Source organism: Lampetra fluviatilis, chromosome 42 (assembly GCF_964198595.1).
Source record: "Lampetra fluviatilis chromosome 42, kcLamFluv1.1, whole genome shotgun sequence".
NCBI classification, from domain to species: Eukaryota; Metazoa; Chordata; class Hyperoartia; order Petromyzontiformes; family Petromyzontidae; genus Lampetra; species Lampetra fluviatilis.
The window spans coordinates 7,578,859-7,602,714 of record NC_136316.1 but is presented as its reverse complement, the minus strand read 5'-3'; the positions used below and the strand labels follow the sequence as shown (position 1 = coordinate 7,602,714).

The 23,856-nt window shown below is 48.8% G+C and overlaps 2 protein-coding genes across 2 annotated transcripts; one reads left to right on the top strand and one right to left on the bottom strand.

Moving 5' to 3' along the window:
* Window positions 1-15,874, bottom strand: PIGU (phosphatidylinositol glycan anchor biosynthesis class U). The gene is made up of 12 exons (XM_078875767.1): window positions 15,607-15,874; window positions 13,362-13,426; window positions 12,763-12,822; window positions 12,270-12,332; window positions 11,006-11,109; window positions 10,514-10,614; window positions 9,305-9,402; window positions 7,482-7,639; window positions 4,579-4,722; window positions 2,970-3,094; window positions 2,022-2,164; window positions 1-1,250 (listed from the first exon to the last, which is right to left on the bottom strand). Exons 1-12 carry the CDS (start codon window positions 15,740-15,742, stop codon window positions 1,137-1,139), a joined length of 1,311 nt encoding a protein of 436 aa, XP_078731893.1. The 5' UTR covers window positions 15,743-15,874; the 3' UTR covers window positions 1-1,136.
* A 1,372-nt stretch (window positions 15,875-17,246) lies between these two features.
* Window positions 17,247-23,134, top strand: TTK (TTK protein kinase). The gene has a single exon (XM_078875765.1). It carries the CDS (start codon window positions 17,334-17,336, stop codon window positions 20,118-20,120), a length of 2,787 nt encoding a protein of 928 aa, XP_078731891.1. The 5' UTR covers window positions 17,247-17,333; the 3' UTR covers window positions 20,121-23,134.
* The last annotated feature ends 722 nt before the right edge of the window (window positions 23,135-23,856 follow it).

The following is a 23,856-nucleotide window of genomic DNA, read 5'->3' as shown; positions in this document are numbered from 1 at the left end:
TGAGCAACACATTTGCGTTTTATTAAAACGATTCCGACAAGAGTAGACCACGTAGTGCATTCACCGCATTACGAGGTTTGGAGTCAACCATCGATACCGATAATTGCTCATTCTACTTGTGTAAAAGACAGTCCCTGCCCCTGATCAGTCTCCAAACATACAAATCCAAAACACGTATAACAAAACAAACAAAAAACGGCAAAAACACAAACGTAACTCGTTTTAAATTAAACCATCACGTGGTCCTGCAAGTAGGATTGTACACCGTCCGCATTCACGATTGGGCCAAATCAGCAATACTCACATTACCTCCCCAAGCTGAAGCCAAATTGCACCGTATGTTTTCCAACTCTTTCCAATGAAGGTTGAGAGCGTTGAGATGCATCAGCTCTGTCGGCAAGGTGGGGTGGGCGGGGTGACGATTACTCTCGTAAAGATGACAATACGTTCCAAGCTGTCTTTTTAAAAACAGCCAAATTGATCGAAGGGATATTTGCAAACCAGTGTAAAAGGAGGACCATTTGCAAACACGCAAACGTATTTTACCCCTGATAACTACCCATCAGATTCCGTATGAATATAAATGCTTTTTAAGACAAACGCATGTTGAACATCATTACTGAAAGCCTATGTATGCTTGATCTTTCCCAAATTGTTCTCCAAGATATGTCAGACAGATAACACAGCACAGATGATACATTGATGGCAATCAGTTTAAAACTATCCAGTGTCGAAGGTCTTTAGTATTTATTAATCTCTTTTATTTCTGCCGAACATGAAGCAGTTATTCGGTGCTCGCTTACTCGCAACGTCGCGATAGCAGAAGGCCAGAAAACAAATACACGAATGCTTGTTTTGGACAGCATCGCCTCGTGCGACATCACCACCGGTGAACATTCCGTCCCCTTTAATTCACGTGGCGATCCATTCCCCAGGTGGTAACCGCACGAAACGGTGGATTGGTGGGAGAGCTGGGATGTGGTGGTGGTGGGGGGGAGAGAGGGCCTTCAGTACCGAAGATGCGAGAGTTGCGTTCAATCTGCACGGCGCGCCTCACCGCCTCGCTCAAGTCCGGCCTCGGCGATAGTTTTGTTGTTGTCGAAAGAATTTCTCGTCGTCGTCGAGATTGCTGAATCTCATTTGAGCAGCACGTACGAGTCCTTGCCGTCGTCGCTCTTGACGCGTAGGCCGTGAAAGAGGTGGAACTCTCGTCGTAGGAAGGCGTAGAGGTAGTCGGATATGAGGAGGATCTGCGCACACACACACAGCATGTCCAACCATCGTCTTCCATCATTAGGCAGATCACAACACATCTCCCCAGAAATTTGATGTCACAAACCAGCGGTCATTATTCGATTCGAGAAACAATATTTCTTCGGTATAATTTTCATAATTTTATTTTGTATTCTGCTCTTGGTTTGTTTTTTATGATTTCTATTAACTTAAATCAATGCAATGTACAACCCTTTAGCAGTCCACCGAGAGATAAAGGCTTCCCTAAGGCATGTCGGCCGTGAGGGATGTGTGACCATACTTCGCCCCGCTGGTCACCGTGGGCGGGCAAAGGTTTGGCCATGTTTGTTTGTTGTAGTACGGAGTAAGAATGATGGCTTTAATCTAAGTTGTCTTGTGGTTGTTGTTGTTTGACTTGCATCCCACTGGGATTTTTGCATACAGCGTTGGTGTACGGTGCTTTTTTTCTGGAAGACTTTTGCAGTTTTTTCCTGGATTTTTCTGTTTGCGCATAGTCACTTTAAGATGTTTTCTTGTTCACGTTTTTGTTTTTTGTTTGTTGCGGTTGCACCCGATTCAAGAGCCGAATGGCTCACGGGGCTATACCAAATAAATGAAACTGAAACTGAGCCCTCACTGATGTTAGCCATGGCTAGATTTTGAAGACCACAGCTTGCGTGTCCCCTGTGCCATTCCACCGCCTTCACACTCGATAGCTACGCCACTGAGCGACGGGCACTGGGTGGGCCGTGCGGGAGGGTGGCGGCAGGGGAGGAGGTGGTGCCCACCTGTCCCGTGTTGAACGCCAGCGTGGTGGCGTAGTAGAAGTTGGCATTGGCACTGCCGGAGAAGATCCACAGGTGCCAGAGCACGGGGAAGAGCACGGAGCACACGACCAGCAGGCACGTGACGAGCAGCGTGTTCCTCAGGTCTGCCACGTGAGGGTACGCGAGCGCGCACATACGTACACACGTACACACACACACAGAGAACAAAGGCAAACATTCCTCGTATAGCTATAACAGACCGCTGGGGCAAGTACTGTATGCGACACCTATGAAGCCGGCACAGCACATGAGGGGGTGGCATACACCACGCCCGGCCCAACTTTGTCTCCCCAGTGGCGATGTTTACACACCACACCAGGCACTCACTTGAGGCTAAGTCGACCTAGGGGAGGCCCACATATGTATTCTCAAGAGCTTCGCCGGCTGTACCTGGACAGCATTATTGGTAATTCTACAACCATAGTGCTAAGATTATCGTTAACACAACACTCATGTCAACCCTAACCTCACGTAACACTGTCTATAAGCCTCACTTTAATTGAATTCTAACCCTTACCTTAACTTTAACATCAACACTGACAAAAACTAAAATTCTAGCCCTAACCTTAACTGAAAATTAAGTTGGGTCAGCAGATGGGTGGGTGAGTGAGTGGACAGGTGGATGACTCGATGGGTGGGTGGGCAGCTGGGAAGGCGAGCAGGTGATTGGTTGCATAGGTGAGGTGGTTGGGTGGGTAGGTGAGCAGATTGTTGGATGGGTGAATACGTGGGCAGGTGGATGAGCAGGTAACTGGGTGGGTAGGCAGCTGGTTAGGTGAGCAGGTGATTTATTGTGCAGGTGAGCTGGTAGTTGGGTGCGTAGGTGAGCTGGTAGTTGGGTGGGTATGTGGGCAGGTGGTTGGGTGGGTATGTGGGCAGGTGGTTGGGTGGGTGGCTATCGAGTCTCACAGCACTTGAGGTGAGTCCACATGGGCAGCAGTGCCAGAAAGAGGGCGAGGTCGCCCACACTGGGATACGACTTGAACACGGCGATGAGCCCCACCTGCAGGCACATGTGGAAGAAGGGGTGCTTGCTGTGGGCGCACGTGTGTGTGTGTGTGTGTGCATGTCCGTGTGTGTGTGTGTGTGCATGTCCGTGTGTGTGTCCGTGTGTGTGTGTATGTCCGTGTGTGTGTGTATGTCCGTGTGTGTGTATGTACGTGTGCATGTCCGTGTGTGTGTGCATGTCCGTGTGTGTGTATGTGTGTGCATGTCCGTCCGTGTGTGTATGTGTGTGCATGTCCGTCCATGTGTGTGTGCATGTTCGTGTGTGCATGTCCGTGTGTGCGTGTGCATGTCCGTGTATGTGTGTGCATGTCCGTGTGTGTGTGCATGTCCGTGTGTATGTCCATGTGTGTATGTGCGTGTGTGTGTGCATGTCCGTGTGTGTGTGCATGTCCGTGTGTGTGCATGTCCGTGTGTGTGTGTGCATGTCCGTGTGTGTGTGCGTGTCCATGTGTGTGCGCGTGTGTGTGCGTGTCCGTGTGCATGTCCGTGTGTGTGTGCATGTCCGTGTGTGTCCGTGTGTGTATGTCCGTGTGTGTGTGTATGTACGTGTGCATGTCCGTGTGTGTGTGCATGTCCGTGTGTGTGTGCATGTCCGTGTGTGTGTGTATGTGTGTGCATGTCCGTTCGTGTGTGTGTGTGCATGTCCGTGTGTGTGTGTGCATGTCCGTGTATGTGTGTGCATGTCCGTGTGTGTGGTTGTGGACGTACAAGCATATGTATTAATACAATGATTTTTGGGTAAATTACATTCCAGACCCCATTTCGCTGTAAATTTATCGATCATTGTAATTATATTATAATTAACTTTACTGGTTGTAAAATTGTACGCTAACCACTGCGCTAGTTTAATCAGAATATGGTGACAATAACTTCAACTTGTTTGAAATCGAAGAGCTCAAGTGAACCGCTTGAGGAGCAACATTAAATAACAATGTCATATTTTTTCTTATTACTACTATCATAAACTTATCATGATGACATTGGCAAGCAAAACAAGTTGCCGTGGGACCAGTTAAGTCAAATTGTGTATGGCGGGAGCTCCAATGCACAGCCAATTGACTGGCTTATCGGGTGGCAGTTGTATCCAGATGACGCACTAACACAACACATGGCAGTCCGGCGAAATCGATCTATGATCCCAGTCGTTACCAACGTCTATTCATCAGCATGGTGAAGTTTCATACACATAATAACGTACATTTGTCAGGCGCATTTCATCCATAGATCCCAATGCACCGTGCATGGTAACCAGAGTAAACACAGAAGCAGGGCAAACGATCAAGTAACCCCCACGACCCAAATGGAATGGGAGGGGGGGGTCTCATCCAGCAGTGGATTGACACAAGGGCCGCAACCGTACAGGTACATATGCCCCACTTACTGCACTCGAAATCTCATGCAACAATTGGTGGAGAGGTGGATTCCAGCGATCACCAATGGAAAAGTCGACCAATGTACGGAAAAGCGTTGTCGCCTCGACCGTGAAACGGGAAGGGAACGTGACAAACACCTGAGCAGAACGGCAAGCGGCACGGTGTAGATGAAGGCGTTGATCTGGAAGATGCAGATGAAGAAGAGGCGGAAGTGCTCAAACACCTCGGTGAAGAAGTACCAGAAGAGTCCCACATTGGGAGTCAGGTCGGGCACAGACAGCCTGCTCACACCATCACACACAATCATTGCCATCAACATCGTTATCATCGTCGTGATCAACGCTACAATCGGCATCACCAGCATCATCATCGTCATCATGATCAACACGAGGGCACCGCAGTGGCGAGGCACTAACTCCCTCGCCTGGTATACAGGAGGTAGTCGGTTTGATCCCAACCCCGACGCCTGCTGTATATCTGGGGTTTGCGTGTCTCTCTCCCCGTGGTCGCGTGGATTTTTCTCCGGGTCCTCCGGTTTTTCCCGCCACATTTGGAATCAACATCACGCATTTAGGGTGTTTGGCTGATATACATTTCCACACAATGAGCCACTTCGTTGAGCTCTCATTTGTGACCAGGTAGCTTCTGAAAAAGAGCTCAGTGGGCCTTACCTTGTAAAATAAAAATAGGTCAAATTTTTTTTAAATAGAACATCACCATCATTGTCATCATTATGATCAACGCCATGACCACTATCGCCATCATCATGATTAATGTCATGATCCACATGAACACTATCATTGCCACCACCATCATCATCATCTTTGTCATCATCATGAATATTACCATCACCATAATGAAACTACAATAACATTACTTTGCACGATGGACTCCCCCAACAAAACAGAGACTCGCTTAATGTACTGGCTGAAAAGGTTGTTTTAGCTTAATCTGAACCTCAGCCCACTTTCGAATTTGCTTTGCCAATGGTAATTACTGTGTAACGAAAAAATATTTTTTTATGTCCCTGGGTAGTAAGTGTTATTTCCTAATTGCTTATGCCTCAAAAGTACAGGAAATGGCTGTTATTCCCCACAAACTTTGCTTTTGTGACCAGGACAGTGATATTTTTAAATTATCCAATTTTCAATGAGAAAACGTGGTGTGCATTTGTGTCATTCCTTCACATAAAGTCCTGGTCACAAAAGCAAAGTTTGTGGAGAATAATAGCCATTTTATATACCTAAAGCAATTACAAAAATAACACCCAGGGACAAACATCGTGTTACATGGTGTATAATTAGGTTCAGAATAAGTCTCGTTGTGATATATTAAGTCAGCAACATGCCATGAAGAATTCCCTAGACTGTAAGTCCCCGGAGCTGAAGAAGAGCCGACTTGGGGAAATCCGACTTCACGGAAATGCTCCCATAAATCAGGTAAAGAATATGTTAATATGCGGATTTTTTTGTGTTAGTTATGTAAACGCAAACCGTGCATCGCGGTGAGGTGACAGATGAATACCGCGGAGCGAGATGTGAGCCCCCCCCCTTACGCCTGTGCTCCACCAAAACGCCGCCTTTACAGAGTCCGAGATTCACTAGGATTACGGTAAATGTAATTTTTTGTCGCGTTACGTAATTATTTTTCTTTTGTAGCATTACGTAACAGTTAGTTTTCTATGCTTAGAACTATCTTTTTTTTCATTGTTTCTATTGCTAGTTTTCTCCTTTTTAAGTTTATGTCACGAGTTATTTACTGTATGTGCTTTATTTAACACAATTACACTTCGACTGCTCATGGTCTCAGCCAACAGCAATCGGAGAAGTCTCGGCCTGTCCTAACGCACCGTAAACGAAAATTCTGAAGCGACCACTTTCTGTTAACAATTAATATTAACATGTTTCGTGGTTCATATTCTTGGTTCTTTCGGTAAAGTCACGTAGAAGGGAAACAATAAAATAATAAAAATATAAAACAATTAAATTATCACGACGTTTAGAATGCAACACAAGCAATCATCATCATTGCTTGTGTTGCAGTCAATATATTTTTTTTTATTGTTTTATATTTTTATAATTTTATTGTTTCCCTTCTACGTGACTTTACTGAAAGAACCAAGAATATGAATCCCTGCAGTCACGAAAGCTTTAAATCAAAATGTTTCGTCGTATTCATAAACAATTGGATACGGTATATGTTCCATCAGTTTAATAATGGACGTAGTGTTAGGGTAGATATTCGATCAAATTAAAGAATCATAGGAAGTGCAGAGCGCATGTACAGCGGTACGATGCAGGTAGGGACGACAGCACGATACAGGAGTGAAAAAAACCCATAGGGGAGGGAGACAACTATTTCTAGCGATGGGATTTTATCGTTGATTTCGGGGGGAAATTGTTCAGTTTCCGGCATACGGAAAATTCGGGTTACAGATCGTGCTTGGGAACCTAACCCTTCTGTAACCCAGGGACTAAATGTTTCACGGGTCGTGAAACATTTAGTTTCAGAAAGGTGCAGAGCACCATATCATGAAATAATATTAATTCCCAAGCATAGCATGCATGTGGCGAATTGCGTGTGTGAGCAATGACAACAATTTTGTGGTTTTTAGACCACAAAGTAAACCACTGTAGTCTGCGCCCCTTTCACAGAGATAGAAAGCAAAAAGACACAAACTCTCTCCTGAAGCCCTCCCGTGTCTATCAGACCCCAACGTTGGCCTTCAGGCTCCGAACATATTGCCATACACAATAAAATAAAGTACAATGTTTGACTTTCACAGAATGTGCACATTACATGCCGAGTTTTCATTTAGATAAACAGCGCAGAAAGAAAAAAAATCGACAATCCAATCGAGACAAAAGACGCAACTATTGAATCTAACAGCGCGCGCCCGAAGCAAAACACTTCACCAAGTGGTTTGTACGCGTGTACGTACATACGTTGAACTTCTTTTGCACCATACGTAGCCAACTGTGCTAACCAAAGGGGGGACGGGGGTGGCGACAGCCGCAAGGAGCGCCGCCGTGCCACTCACATGAAGCCGTATGTGGCGCCGAGGAAATCCCAGGACTCGAGCAGCGTGAAGGAGAGGCACAGGAGGATGGCGAGGCAGCCGAGGAACGCGAAGACGCACTCGGTCGCAAACGCCCAGAACGCGGGGCTCCTCCAGCGCGCCTCGCCCTTCACGTGCTTCTGTGCTCACGCGGCAAGGGGTGGTGGTGGGGGAGGCGGGGGTGGCGTTCAGAGATGGCGTTCAGAGATGGCGTATCGCCATCGGCGGAGGTGCCATGATTAAACCGCCGTTCTCAAGCGAAGAGAGATTTGATGGGTCTCGAGGCGGTTCGCCAAAAGCGGCGTGAAAAAATATTCGCGTTTCAATTAGCGCTCTCGCTCAATTTGCCTAAACGTCAGCCCTGAGAGTTCAATAAATAATGTGTGATTAGTACGTGGCAAACATTTCGACAGGTGAGAAGCTGCCAATGCCGAGTGTAAATGAGATTTTATCTCCCAGCAGCGGGGCGAAGTCTCACTGCTTTCTGTGAATGATTTCAAAGTGGACGCGTCTTTGGGGCATGAGAACGAGGCATTGGCAATTCATGATTTGACAGACTGCACAGACTATCACGTCAAAACTAATAACTATAAACTAACGATAAATTATTTTTATTTTACCAGGTAAACTGGTCACAAGTGATAGCTCAGTGAAGTGGCTTATCATGTGGAAATTTATATCAGCCAAATACTCTTCAACGCATGTTTATTCTGAATGTGGAGGGAAAAATCGGAGGACCCGGAAAAAAATCCACGCGACCACGAGAAGAACATGGAAACTCCAAATATACAGGCGTCAGGGTTGGGATCGAACCCACGACCTCATGTATACTAGGCGAGGTAGTTAACATCTTGCCACCATGGCACCCTAAACATTTGGCATTTATATGGTCCATATGTAAACAACTCACACAATGTACCTAGGTATTACAATATTTTTACATAACCAGGTAATTGCAGTGAAAACCCGAATGAGATGGAGTAAATCTCATAATTGCCTCTATTAGTATGTAGGTCAAAGCTCTTCAGCACCGTACGTAGTTAACCGTGCTAATCGGAGGTGCGGAAACAAATGAGCAGTCACACAAATAAACACATACAGCTTCACAGACACACACAAAGATTCCCCAATGAGACCTTTAAGACTGTAGGAAGTAAGTGCTGTTCGTGAGCACCTATGAAGGCTGGCATGGAACACGAGGAGGGTGGTATGGCAAAATCCACACCTGGCTGCCTTTGTCTCCCCACTGCCGATGTCTCCCTCGTGGCAATGTTTACACACCACACCAGGAACTCATTGACGGCTGAATCAAGCTAGGGGAAGCCCAAGACCAGCTCAAATATTCTCCACTGTTATGGAACTTGAGTTGCCAGGTTCATCGCACATTTCGTTAATCACTACGCTACCGGTCCCCACTACCGTTTGGCACACAGAAACACACAAAAAACAAAGATCCCCCATATAGCCTTTAACAGACTGTTGGGGCAAGTGCTGTATACGAGCACTTATGAAGGCTGGCATGGCACACGAGGGGGTGGGTGGCCAGCACCACGCCCGGCCGCCTTTGTCTCCCTTGTGGCAAAGTTTACACATCGTACCATGTGCTCATTTGAGGCTACCTAGGAGAAGCCCAGGACTGATTCAAATAATCGTCACTGTTGTCGGCCGTGAGCGGGAATTGAACTCGTGTTGCCGGGTTCGTAGTGCAGCTCGCTAACCACTGCACCCCCGTAACAAACACACCACCTCACAAACATACATAGAAACACACAGAGAGGTAGACACATTAGCAATGCATGCATTACCTGGGCCATGTGCAGGGTTGCAGGTATAATGAGCATCACAGGGTAGAGGGACTGGTAGGTGGCCAGTGCCAGGAAAACTGCCATCATGAGAATGCTCCCTACAAGCACACACACACACAATTACAACACATGAGCTCCCAACGTGGGCAGAAGCCTCAAGTCCAAAACATGATGTATGTTGTAGAACTTCTTTCGCACCGTACGTAGCCAACCGTGCTTATCGGAGGTGCGGGGGAAGGACAACAAACTAAACACGAAAATAAGTTCTCAAGAAATGAGTTTCCAATCTACATTTAAAAGTCCTAATGTCGGAAAAAAGAGGCTTCCAGATGGCCGGAGAGAAGGGCATCTGAAAGTGCGTGATGGCAAACCAAAAAAAATTCAAGTGGCAGAAGATTACAGCAGTGGAAACACATTTTCCTGGAGAAGCATGTGGTGATGTTCACCAATTATCTGTGTAACAATTAACCGCCCCAGATTTAACGAATTTCTACAATACAACACCACTATTAGGTTCAAGAATCACGTGTTGTTGTCGTAATTATAACGTCTCAATTACATTCCTTCAAATTTTTCACGTCCAAGTTTTTGGTGTTATCTGCCACGTTAGCCTAAACGTTAACTTCAACATATATTGTCGGACTGCAGATCATTGACCCTCACATGCACTATTCGATGCGTGTGCCGTGAGATGAAGAATCGGCTACAATCGCGGTGGCTCGGTCGTGAAGACGTTCCAGTGCTGAGATGGCACTGCTGATATCCTGGGTTTGAATGCAGGCAGCTGGCTGCGATAAAGCTGGTTTCTCGTGTGCAATAAGTTGACGGTTTCAGCCTGGTCACCAATGACTGCCCAAAAAAAGTACACGACGTTCAATTTGGATTTCCACTTCATTCAGTTAAATTCCAACTCTGAAAATAAAAAATAATCAATCTTGATTTGAAGCTTTCGTGAATGGGCTGAGTGGGAAAGTGCTGACTGCCACTGTATGCACCAGAGTTCAGATTTTAAAATATCAGCGGTAGCTCTGTTATATCAGCTTCTGCGAGTCGTTCCCTTCCCATGAAGGCTTCCATTGGTCTGTCGAAATTCTTCATGTTTACTTTATTTCGTGACACGACACCGATATCAGAATCGGATTAAAATTTGGGGGGAAAAAATGTAAACTTTAAATTGATGAATTAATGCATTGTCACATGCCCTCTCACCATGCAGTGTGGCCAGGAGACTGAGGGCGATGAAAAGGTTGTTTATGGCACAGGTGCTCCGAGCCACGCATGTTAGGATGGTGTAGGGGTTCAGGAGGTACCTGTAAACGGAGGGAGACAAGGACACGTAATAATTATACCGTTCCAAACCACATGAGATGACATCACACGCCACATGACGTAAGAAGATTAAGTCATATATAATGACGTCACCAGGAGGGGTGATACGGACTTGACGTGTGATGGACAAAGATGACTTCAAACATAATTATGGCATTGCCTTGGCCGTCAAGGATAATCCTTTAATCGCTGTTTTTAACCCAAGATTTTTGGGCAACCTTCTGATGATCTGCTCAAGTCTGATTCATATCGGATCGCCTTAACGTGAGCTTTAGCGACCTGCTGCTAGACAAACGGACACAACTAACGCATTAATATTTTCAACTTTAGTTGAAAAGCACTAAAACAGCAATGCTTGTATGTTGTCCTTACGCCATGGCGACGCGCAGAGGGAGGTAGCTGGTGTCTCGTGGGTCCAGCAGGAGAGGAGACGTGTCCACCTTGTAGAGGCGATGCTCGTGCTTCTGCCGCTCGTGCTGGCGGGACAGAGGATGGGGAACCGGCAAGTTGTCGGGGGAGCAGGACACACAACAGCGTCAGCGGCATGTTAACTTGCTCGCCTGGTATGCAGGAGGCTGTGGAGTCGATCCCGACCCTGCCGCCTATTGCATATTTGGACTTTGCATGTCCTCCCTCTTGTCACGTGGATTTTTCTCCGGGTCATCCGGTTTTTCCCTCCACAATTAGAACGTACGTTTAGAGCATTTTGCTGCTAGAAATTTCCATGTGATAAGCCACTTCGTTGAGCTATCATTTGCGGCCAGATCGCTTCCGAAAAAGAGCTACATTGCTCAGCGGGCCTTACCTGGTAAAAGAAATAAGTAATATTTAAAAATGCTTTTTTAAAAACACGCTTTAATGAAATGTAGCGTACAAGTAATGGCAGAACTCCACGACTCCAAGAAGTGGCCCCAAAGCTTGCCATAACGTAAGGGACCGTGGTGATTTACAGCCAACGTCAGTTGAGCGTGGACAATTAGAACCAAGCCGAATCATAACATGTAAAAAAGATTGTTTAAAAGTATATATATTTTATTTTTAACGATAGAATATAGTATTGTCATCAGTATGACATAAGTATACCAAGTTTGCAGTCGATACCACATTGAGAGTAGGTAAAAATTTAGTTACAAGATTTGAGGATACGACAACAGACAGAGTGAGTTAAATAAAAGCGTGTAAAATAGTTAAATAGTTAACTCAAAGAGCAACGAGTCTTCCTGCTCAAACCAGTGATCTACACGAACAGCCCTCTGTGTGAAGCCACAGCTGTACGAGGACCAAAGACATGCGCGTCGTTTGACCAGACTTCAATAGTCCGGTCAAATGACCCAAATTACTGATATGGCATTGAAAAAAAAATAGGTGTAAATCTTTTTTCATGAAATCACGGTCCCACCGGTGAGTAGTGGGAAAAAAATCAGGCGTTTAGATATTTACAACAATTTTAATTTGTTTAACAACTTGGTTTTGCAACTTCTTGGACACCATGGGCAGTCAGCTCAGTCTGGTGGCATCTTAAAAGTCCAAGCACATATGATACGCATGTGAATATGTACATACTGCGGTGCATATGCGAATGTATGGTCAACAAATAGAAGCATGTACTAATGCTGTAATTATAATAGACACTCACCAAATAGTTCATTAGTTGTTTAGTAGCCAGGTAGAGGATGACAGTTGTCAACACATCCACAAACTACAAAACAAAACAGTCGGGAAGGTTAATACATGCCACTCTCTTCTCAGCAGTCTGTTATATGGTTATAGTGATATAAAGGATTTCATTCATTCGCATATATGGCATTTAATACACTTCATTTGTAAATAGAGAAATGCTCTGCTGTAAGGGACGTCTTACACGTACCAAGACTAAAAAGCACACCACAAAGCAATGCACACTTATCCTGAGCATCAGCGTATAACGCAACATTAAGAAGCTATAAACAATCAAACTCCTCAATTAAAATAGCAGTTTACGCTCACGATACACACGTTGAATCATACGTGCAATCCATTGTTCTGTATTAATGTGAAACGCATGGAAATCGGACGCATGATACGGGCCACCCAGTTGACCACCGCTGCTGTACAGCACAGAACAACGCAAGGGACTGCAGCAGGCTCACCATGAAGACAAGCTCAGAGCAGTCGACCAAGAAGTGGAAGACGTAGATTATCATGGGCGTCTGAAAAACGAGCAACACTCGGTTACAACTCGGTAAAAGAAGCAACACAACATGTCTCTCAAATTGCACACGCGTAGCTAGGCTTTGTGTCCTGCATAATCATCTTGCGATGACAAGACATCGATTCGTCAATTAACATTGTCACACAAACGATACATGCATTGTGTCATGCATGCTGGTTAGACTGGGCCGAAGGAGCGTCGGTTGGATAAACCAGGACACAGCCGAGGTGAATAATCTAAGAGTCACAGTATTTGTGTTCGGTGGGGGGGGGTGTTCCTTTAGCTCAGTGTTCATTGCAAGGCCCGTGGGCCACTGGCGGTCGCTGACGTGCGGCCCCCCGACAGCACACAAACAGTGAAACCAACCCCATTGTGCTGCCAAACCACAATGGTTTCAAATGTGTGGCGGCCCTCAGCACCGTTGTCTTATAGGCGAAAGTGGCCCCCCCTACTGTGAAAATTAGTGAAGAACACCGCTCTAGCGAGTTGAGACACAGCGAGTTCACGACGCATTCTTCAACGAGAGGGCTCCATCACCTCGTGGAAAATGTCCCCAGAGTACGGCGAGATTCCCAGGTCCAACATTGTCATGGCCTCGATAACTGCATCGTTCACGCAAAGGAAAAACCAAAGCCACACGGCGAGATTCAAACAACAACAAAATTCATGCACAGTGTGACAACTCTTGTTCACGAGTGATTATCCGCGGCCCATAATGGATCAATGACAAATTCATACAATTATCCGCATTGTGACTGAGCGGTGGAGCGGTATCTCTTCACATGCGTAATGAGTTTTCTCTGGTTACTCGTGTCCCTCCAAAGTGCATTTTTGCGTGGATACAATTGCACAGAATGTTTGTCTTGGTACAGGAACGCCCGTTGATCCTCAAATAAAAGAGGCACACCAGGAAGTATGCACCTGGTTAGTCGATTCACAAATATCTTTCGATAACAGGATATGTGTGCGGCTAATTCATCAGATTATTAAAATGTATCGGCAGATAACCACTGATAAGATGAGATGAGAATATCAATGTGACATTACTCCCAACATCAGTATGGATAAGCGGAGTATTCGCTATTTTGAAACATGTTTTGAAAGACTGTATTTCTGGCCTTCTGTAATTCGCCTCTAGTTGTGGTAAGGATATCCCCGTTGGTTCCTGATGGCCATGTGAGATTGAACGAGTACTGCTGACCGACCGGCCTGGGTTTGAGCAGTGGGTCCTTGCTTGGTGTGTCTCGCTGCATCTTAGGAGGTTGAAATCGGCCATTGAAGGCATACAACATGAGCACCGATGACCTGGATTTGAGTCTGGTGTAAGAAAAGCTCAGGAGGTTCAGAACGATCTCGCAGCCCCCTACCCCCCTCTCTATCTCTCCTCCCTTGCTCCTCCCCCCTCTCTTACCTATATAGCCTCTTGTCACAGCAGCCCCTTTGCCCATTTCAGCAATTGTTTTTTGCTGTGGTTGTCCCACCTGAGTTGCGCCCGAAACGTCGTGATTTGATTTATTTTATACCTACGTGACTTTACCTGAAAGAACCAAGGAGTATGGATCCCTACAGTCACGAAAGCTTCAAATCAAATCAAGATTGTTGTTTACTATTTACTTAGAGGGGGGGGGGGGGGCTAGAGCAGAATGCATCTTATAAAAAGCATATGGTAATTCTACTCTTTCTGTTCATGTATGTTGAACTTCTTTAGCACCATACGTAGCCAACCGTGCTCTTAGGAGGTGTGGAGGAAGGACAACAAACTAAACACAACAAGCAGTTCTAGATACATGAATGCTCAATCTAGATTATTTAAAAGTGCATAGCTCCAGTGGCTTCCTAATATTAATGCCAAACGTTCGAAAACTTCAAATCGAGATTGGTTCATAACGAATCAGTACAACCGACTGCCTGGGTTCAAGTTCAGAGTCCTGCTTCTTAGAATGTTCACAATTGGCCATGTCAGAGCATGGGTGGAAAAATCCGATTTTTCCAGCAGCAGGCATCCGGTTTTTTCTTTAATACAATTAAACCCGATTTCGGGGAATTAAAACCTGCTTTAATGAATACGAAACTCTGATCCAAGGCTGAGGCTGCTTCCTCGTCGGTGCTGCTATTGTACTCGGGGCCGTCGGGCACGGGGTAGTTGTAGAATGCGGTGGGCAGGTTGGTCTTGATGAACACGAGCTTCTCCACAATCGTGGGCGCCAGTGAGTTCTTAGCTTGGAATGGATGAAGCCCATCGTTGAGAAGTTGGCGAAGTGCGGTTCTGCAATTAGAACAAATTAAACCGGATTTCTCCCAATCTCAGATGATCGGGTTTAATATAAAAAGACAATTAAACCCGATTGTAATAAACCCGACTGTGCCACCCTTTGTGTCAGAGACACCGCGTTCAGCACTCCCCTAATGCATCTCACATCCACGCACTGCACAAAGACCCCCTCCGTGTGACCAACACCACACCCGGCCGCCTTTGTCTCCCTAGTGGCGATGTTTACACATCGCACCAAAGAAAAACAAAGATCCCCCCCCGAACAGACTGTAGGGGCAAGTGATATAAAGGCCGGCACGGGCACACGAGGGGGGGTGTGTGTGTCCCAGCACCACGCCCGGCCGCCTTTGTCTCCCCAGTGACGATTGTTTGACACACCGCACCAGCTACTCATTGAGTCGAACCTAGATGAGGCCCAGGGGGGGGTTCAGAATAATCGTCACCGGTGTCCGTGAGCTCCGCCTCACGCGCGCCGCTCCACTGCTGGATGAGTGCTGCCCCAAGACTCACCGCGCTTCCAGGCGGTGACGGGAGTCGAGGCCTCGACTCGCTCCGCCGCGAACTCCACGAAGGCCGGAGCGCGGAAGAGGGCGGCCCGCAGCGTGACGCCCAGCACGGCGAGCAGGGACAGCGTAGCCACCGCCATGGCGAGGAGGAGGAGGAAGGGAGGGAAGATGAGCGGCCCCCCCACGACGACTCCACACGCGCGGTTGTCAGCTAGCGGGGAGGGGACAGGTGCCGCGCGGTGACGTCATCACGCGGCATGACGACGACTTCAGTAAGAGAAATTGACGTCATTGTTCACGTTGCCGTGACGTCAGACATCGCTGCTTGTCAGCAACACGACGTCATTGTCATTATCGTGAGCGAGGTTAATCGGAATGTGGGTTTGTGCTGGAGGAATCCGATGAGCTATGAAGCTCTTTTTCACAGTAGGGGCGGGTAAAGAACCTTACAACAAAGCACGTAACAACAATGGGTCCGTTCATAAATGACGTCACGCACCTAAGGGGGGGTCAGACATTTGTGACGAGGGGGGGGGCTTGAGAAATGTGACGTCACATCAAAATGCGCAACTTTAAATAAATTAACAACCACTTAATTAAATAGACTTTAATAAATGTTTTCTCCTACATCAGAGTGCAGCGCCGCAAAAAAACATGCGATTTGAAGCATGTTTTTTTTTTGGGGGGAGGGCAGAGCTTTGTGACGTCATATTTGAGGGGGGGGGGTCTGATTTTTTGTGACGTCGTGACGAGGAGAGGGAGTTAAAAATCGTCCAAAATCTCGTGACGTCATTTACGGCCGGCCCCAATAACAAATGACACATCCACCGCGGGTTTGCATATCCTATCAGCAGCATTGGTTCAACACAAGTAGTCTGTAGTCTGTACTGGTTTAAATCTTCAACTTAACGTACGCTGACTGCGTCGTTTTAACAGTATTGAGGTGACGTCATGCCGCAGCCTGTCAAATACATGACGTCACCGCGCTAGAATACTTTCAAGGGCGGTGTCAGACGGGCTCGGTCGCTCGCTAGTAAAGTGACGTCATCCCCCTCTCCCTCCCGGGGTAAGATGACGTCATTTTATCTTTCAACCGCTTAGAAGACGTCACCGCCGCGGGACTGCGTCGTTATAACAGTATTGTGCGCTTTTATAAGGGTATTGAGGTGACGTCACGCCGCAGCCTGTCAAATACATGACGTCAACGCGCTGTAATTACTTTCAAGGGCCGGTGTCAGACGGGCTCGGTCGCTCGCTAGTAAAGTGACGTCACCCCCACTTCCTCCCTGTGTAAGATGACGTCATTTTATCGTTCAACCGCTTAGAAGACGTCACCGCCGCGGGACTGCGTCGTTATAACAGTATTGTGCGCTTTTATAAGGGTAGAGGTGACGTCACGCGCAGCCTGTCAAATACATGACCTCACCGCGCTGGAATTACTTTCAAGGGCCGGTGTCAGACGGGCTCGGTCGCTCGCTAGTAAAGTGACGTCACCCCCTCTCCCTCCCTGTGTAAGATGACGTCATTTTATCGTTCAACCGCTTCGATGACGTCACCGCCGCGGGACGAGCGTCGACGGAAGTCGTCATCGCCTCGCGCCCGCACTTCCGCCTCCATTCAAATCTTAACGGTCGCCTCTGCCGCCGCCGCCGCCTCGCTCATTGGAGTGAAGGTGGAGCTCGCACGAAACAACAACATTAACAACAACAACATTTACATTGCGGGACGACAATGGACGAGGCGGAGCGACGCGAGAACGAGGAGGCGTTCGCGCAGATGATTGCGCGCCTGCAGAAGATGCACGAGAACAGACGCGGGGGCAGCGTGGCCGTGGCGGCGGCGGCGACCAACACGGAGAACCAGGAACCTAGCCTGGCACCGCGTGATGGCGGAGGAGGTGGGAGTCGTGGCAGAGGTGCGGCCCTCGGAAGCAGTGGGAGATCTGCGATGGATGAGCCGGCGCGGAGTGGAGGACTCTTTGAAATCATGGGGGTACCGATGCTGTGGAAACTACCCGGCGTATCCGCAGGCGCTGGAGTAGGAGAAGGAGCCCCAGGATCTGATCAATCCACACCAGAATCCGAACAATCAACACGAGAACCCGGAGCAGTTCCACCAGCGCCTGGAGCCGACGTTTCGGGCGACACCAGCAACGGGTGCAGCATCAGCATCATCGGCGCGACGACTCCGTGCGGCGTGACCGCGGGGCCCGACGAATGGCTCCGCTTCCTGAACCGCGAGCGGCTTCGTTGGGAGTCGAACGACCGCAGCTCCAAGGGCCTCTTCCGTCTCTGCCTCCTCTACGCCGAGTGCCTGGAGACCGTGGACGCGGGCACCACGGGGAGCAACCGGAGCTACGCGGAGCTTCACGTGCAGTATGCGCAGCTGCGAGCGGCTCTCGACCCCGGTGAGGGCCGCGTTCAGTTCGACCACGCGCGGGTCGCCTGCCGCCGCGTGGCCCGCGTCCACGTGGCGGCCGCGCAGTTCGCCCTCGACCACGGGCCCGGGGTCGACAAGAGCGCCTCCATCCTGCGCAAGGCGAGGGAGGCTGGAGCCGAGCCGCGTTCCCTCCTCGACGAGGCGTTCAGGAGGCTGCGCGCCGGTAACAAGCGGCTCGTCTCGCCGGTACACGACAAGGAGAACGTCGCCGCTGGGTTTGTACCGCAGATGGCGGCACCGACGACGAATATTGCGCAGGTGCAGGGCGAGGAGAAGAGCGATGGTCGGAGAGCGGCGATGTGGGCCAGGCGAATTGGTGGTGGTGGTGGCGGTGATGCTCCTGTCGAGATGAAGATGCAGCAGCTGCAAATCGGTACGTTGCTGCGTAACGCCGCGGACTTGAAAAGTAACGTGGCCACTCCGACGGTGTTACAAGCCAGAGAGAACTTGTTTGCGGCGAAAGCGGTGAGCCGCAACCTCCAGGTGATCGCCACTCCGTCTGCCAGTCACAACGCCGCCGCCGCTGCTGCTCCTGCTGCTGCTACTCCTGGTGGCTTCGTCCCGAGCAGCGCCACCGCTGCGGTGGGCCACGGTGCCCGTCAGACGCCGCTTCGGAGCGCCGCGATCGTCGACGGCTCGACCCAGGGCCGTGGCTGCGAGGACGGTGCCCGGCCTCTCCTGCCTGCGGTGCGCGGAGAGAAGCGAAGCTCCTGCCGCAGCCAAGAGGCGGCGGCGGCGACTCCGATACCAGGCGGAGGAGGTCAGGAATCCGAAGCGGGCAGCGCAAACGCCCGCGGGGATCAGCGCCTCTGTACGTCCGATTTCAAACGCGGGCAGCAGGACTCGGACGGACACCCGTCGGCCAAGCGGATACAGCAACCTCCTCCTCCGCACAAGCCACCACCGCAGCACGAGCAGCAACGACAACAGCAGAAGCAACAACAGCAGCTGCAACAGCAGCACCAGCAGCAACAACAGCAGCAACAGCAGCAGCAACAACAACAGCAGAAACAGCAGCAACAACAACAGCAACAACAGCAGCAACAACAACAGCAGCAACAACAACAACAGCAACAACAACAGCAGCAGCTCGCACGAGGTGTCGACGTGCCGCAGCCCGTGTGGACGGCTGATCCTCAGCCCCGCCGGCCGGAGTCGGGCCAGGCGAAGTTGCAGGACCCTCCGGGAGGACCTCTCACGGAGCAGCAGCAGCAGCAGAGGCTCCAGGAGGAGATGGCGTGGAGGGACGGCAAAGGGACCGTGACGGTGAAGGGGAGGCCGTACTGCTTGTTGAACTTGATCGGCAAGGGCGGCGGCGGGAAGGTCTTCTCTGCGCTCGACATGCAGCGGCGCGTCATCCGCGCCGTCAAGTACGTGTCGATGTCGGAGAGCACGGCCGAGATGGCTGACGCCTACGACGAGGAGCTCCAACATCTGAAGCGGTTGCAGCACCTGAGCGACAAGATCATCCAGCTGGTGGAGCACGAGGTGACGGAGCAGTGTACCTTGATGGTCATGGAGCTGGGCAGCGTGGACCTGCACACGTGGCTCCGTAAGACGGGGCGGCCCGCGCCGCACAAGCGGTGCTTCTTCTGGCACGAGATGGTGCAGATCGTGGCGGCCATCCACAAGGAGGGCATCGTCCACGGTGACCTCAAGCCGGCCAACTTCGTGTTCGTGGAGGGCAACATCAAGCTGATCGACTTCGGCATCGCGAAGGTGTTGCGGGCCGACGTGACGAGCAACGTGATGCAGGTGGCCGCGGGCACGCTCAACTACATGGCGCCCGAGATGTTCGGGATGGCGGCCAAGGTGGGGCCGAAGAGCGACGTGTGGGCCCTCGGCTGCATCCTGTACCTCATGACTTACGGAAGCCTGCCCTTCCACAAGTTTAGCTACTGGGAGAAGATGAAGTTCATCTGCGACCACACGTGGGCCATCCCATTCCCCGAGGTGGACGACGACGACGAGCTTGTGGACGTTCTCAAGAGGTGCCTCGAGAGGGACAAACAACGGAGGGTGACTGCGGTGGAGGTCCTGCAGCACCCATACCTCAAGCCGCAGCGACGGGGCAAGTGAGGGGACTCGAAGGCGCAGCGGCGTTTTTCAAAAATTTTCAGAGAGGTGGTGGTGGTGGAGGGGGGCCCACTTTCGCCCATAAGACATCCTCGGTGTGAGGGCCCTCCACACATGTGACATCATTGTTGGGTTTGACAGCACGACGATCATGGGAGGTGTTTTGACATGTTGTGTATTGTCTGGGGCCGCACGTCGGCGGCCGCACTCAAGGCCACCAGGGGGCCGTCTGTGGCCCGTGGGCCCTGCAATGAAAAACCCTGGGCCAGAGGAATGGAGACGGTGAATTTACGGTGACAAAAAGTGAAGGGAAGTGTTAGGTGTCTGGGTGACAGGTGGAAGTGCGTCTGAAATAATGTGGGCGGTGGGTATACTGTGCACAGCATGAAATGTTTGGTTGGAGGCCCGGTACAAATTACAGTTTTTTGTGGGATATTTTGTTGAAAAAGCCCTCCTGGAGATAAAATACTGAAGTGTGAAAAGTAATGTATTACCAGTCGCATTGTCTGCACATCGATTTGTATTGCACATTGTAGCTCTTGCGAGACTTGTGATTTTGTCGCATTACATTTGCGTTTAAATCGGCGGAATTACACATCTCATTACTTAAACTGTCACGTGACAAGCCTCGCTCTTAACGCAAAGCAAGTTGGAAAAGCGTTGCCTCCCCCTAAAAGTGTGGATCAAGAGTTCACTTGAATGGATCTCAGAGGTAGCTCTGTGTTATCCGGTTCAGCGGGCCATCCTCCCAGCACAAGGGGGTTGCACTGCTCTGCGAGCGATCCGATGGATACCGAGATGGCACCGGTTGTGCAATCGGGATAACATTGGGGGTGGGGGGAAAGTGATTAAAAGAATAAAACATCGTGAGGAACCCCACACCTGAGCTCGCCCGGTTACTTCATGGACTCGCTGTCAATGCAACCAAAACCACGCAGCCCTCGTGCGGAGATGCCCGCTAGCAATTACAAAAACTTTTGACGTTCGTCGCCATAAGCACGGCCCAAATCTTCATCGGCCATGATCATCACAGCTGGGCCAAGGCCTCCCCATGGCCATCGTCGCCCTCAACTGTTGCACGATGCCACGACCACCCACCTCGTCGCCGCACATGAGCTGTCCTCATCGTTCCTTGTCCACAGTGGTTGTCCCCTTGAGCTGTCGTCTCTGGCTTCCATTCCGTCACTGACTATCACCTGCCATCGACGTGTATTTCTGACAACTTGACTGACGTCGATGAAATTGATTACTTTTGTTTTTGTGCGTTGGTGTTGTCCTGTCGGTCTATTCGTCTGCACTTGCCATCATTGTTTCAGCACCTTTGTCAATGTCCATGTTTCTGATCGATGCATCATCGTGGGGAGTGCACCGATTAGGCTTCTGGCACGTTTCCATGTTGCTTTTCACATTCCAAACTGACTAGTTGGCTTTCATTCACCTATTTAGTTAATAAATTTCACCCCCCCCCCCCCCAGGTCTGTTTGCAGTCTGCCCCTCGGTGTAAATATATTATACGTTACATTTTTATTTAAAGCTTTCGTGACTGCAGGGATTCATATTCTTCGTTCTTTCGGTAAAGTCACGTAGAAGGGAAATATTTATGTTTAATATTATATTATTTCCCTTTTACGTGACTTTACAGAAAGAACCAAGAATATATATTATACGTTGTTCGATGTGCCTCGTAACAATTATTTTTGTTTGCATAGTACAGCCTTATAACGGAGACATTCACAATATTTTAGAATATAATTGAGAAAGGTTAAGATTTTTTTCACATCGCTCTCACCACGCCGAGCAGAAATTACGTGGCACCCGAGTCCCAGATTCTGCACCGTTACTGCTACAGCAGAGCACTGCATTCTAAAGTTGGCTCTTGATTTTGAGCGGTGTTTTCATCTGACCTGTTGTATTGCTTTTTATATAAAATTGTATCACATAAACGTGATATGAACGCTATTATAATTTGGGCGTTTCATTAAATAACGGGGTTTGTTAAGAGGATCGATATGCCGGGGTGCGAACCATCCATGACTTAGCCCGGCATTTCTAGACATTCTGGACGAGAGAGCTGTGATATTCGATCATATGAAAAATGTGTTCCTCGACTGATAATTATCGGTTCGATTACTCAACCAATTGAAGACGATTTTCTGGACTTGGTGACGTCATCGTCGAGTGGGGGTTTCTGACCTTCGTCAGGCCCAAGTGATTGGTCACGAAACTTTTGTGGGACAATTATCAAAATCTTCCAAGCTCTACGCTGCGATCAACGCGCTGACTGGATGGAGGTGTTCCCACACTTTACCTCGCCATAAACCTCCCACTTACTGTATATAATTTTGTTTAAAAACACATGGCATTGGTTAATATAAACCCTATTGAACGTTTACGAAAATACTGTGTTTGATTCAGGAAAGCTTTCATGGTGATACAATGGAATGTACATAATTCTCTTTGGGGATTCACAAACGTTTTCTCTGCATTGTATAAAACAGCTGTGAAGTAACATGACTTTTCACACAGTTTCGTCATTGTTATCCGTTAAGTTTGCAAAACGAAATTCCACTATGACTCATAGCGGCCAATGTTAACCGTTTGACCACATACCGATTTTTCAAAGCAAAAATCGCGTCAATTATTTTCAACTTTTCAAACATTGTAAAATGAGCGCTGTGGCTTCGCTTTGAAAAATAGGTGCGCGGTAAATGTTCTTAAACAGCGGCCTACTTGCCTCTCTGTCTGCTATGGAAGATGTACGTCTTTTTAGTTGTGTGTAAATCACTGGGGATACTAACATTGGTTTGGACTATCACTGGGTGGTATACAAATTCTTGCCTGTTCAGCATACGCACATTTCCTGGGCAGTATAACATGTCACTGATCGCATCTCATCACCGTGGCCAGTCAAGACCTATCGGCAAAACAAAAACGCGATGAGCATTTTAGTAAGCTTTACAATTTACTGATTGTTACGACTCTTCTTACCTCTTGTATCATGATGCACGTTTCGAATAAAGTTGTGTAAATGCTGGCTTCATGAAGCATCCGCATATATATACACGTGTTCTTCACTCATTTTCACAAAAGTGTGAGGGCCGCCACACATTTGAAACCATTGCTGGGTTTGATGGCACGATGAGGATGATGGGGGTGGTGTTTTCACATTTGCGTATTATCAGGGTCCGCATTAAGGGCCAGCCAGTGACCCGCGGGGCCTTGCAACGAAGAACACTGGCGCACACACAACAATGGATTCTTGTTACATTTCTCGTGCAGTCGACTGAGACTGCACTGTGTTGGCTCGGTATGGGAGCTGTAGGTGGGTGTCACGAAGGCCGTGACACTGCGTGAACCCAACAGGACACGTGACCGGATAAAGGGGGGCCAAGGGCCCCAAAGGGGGTCACGTGGTTGGGGGCTCGGGCCTTCCCGAAGGATCGAGAAGGGGGGCGTGGCCTGGGGCGGAGCCGGCCACGCCGGAGGTGTTGTTAGCGGGGTGTGGACGGAGAGCTGGGATGTTCTGTGCTATCCTTTGAATTTTTTCGGTAAAGTCACGTAGGTAAAAAAATTAATAAAATCACGACGTTTCGGAGGCAGCACAAGCCTCCCTCATCAGGTGTAAAAAAAGGCACAGCAAAAATATCTGTCGTGATTTAATTTATTTGGATTTTCTTTTTTTACCTACGTGACTTTACCGAAAAAACCAAAGAGTATAAATCCTTGCAGTCACGAAAGC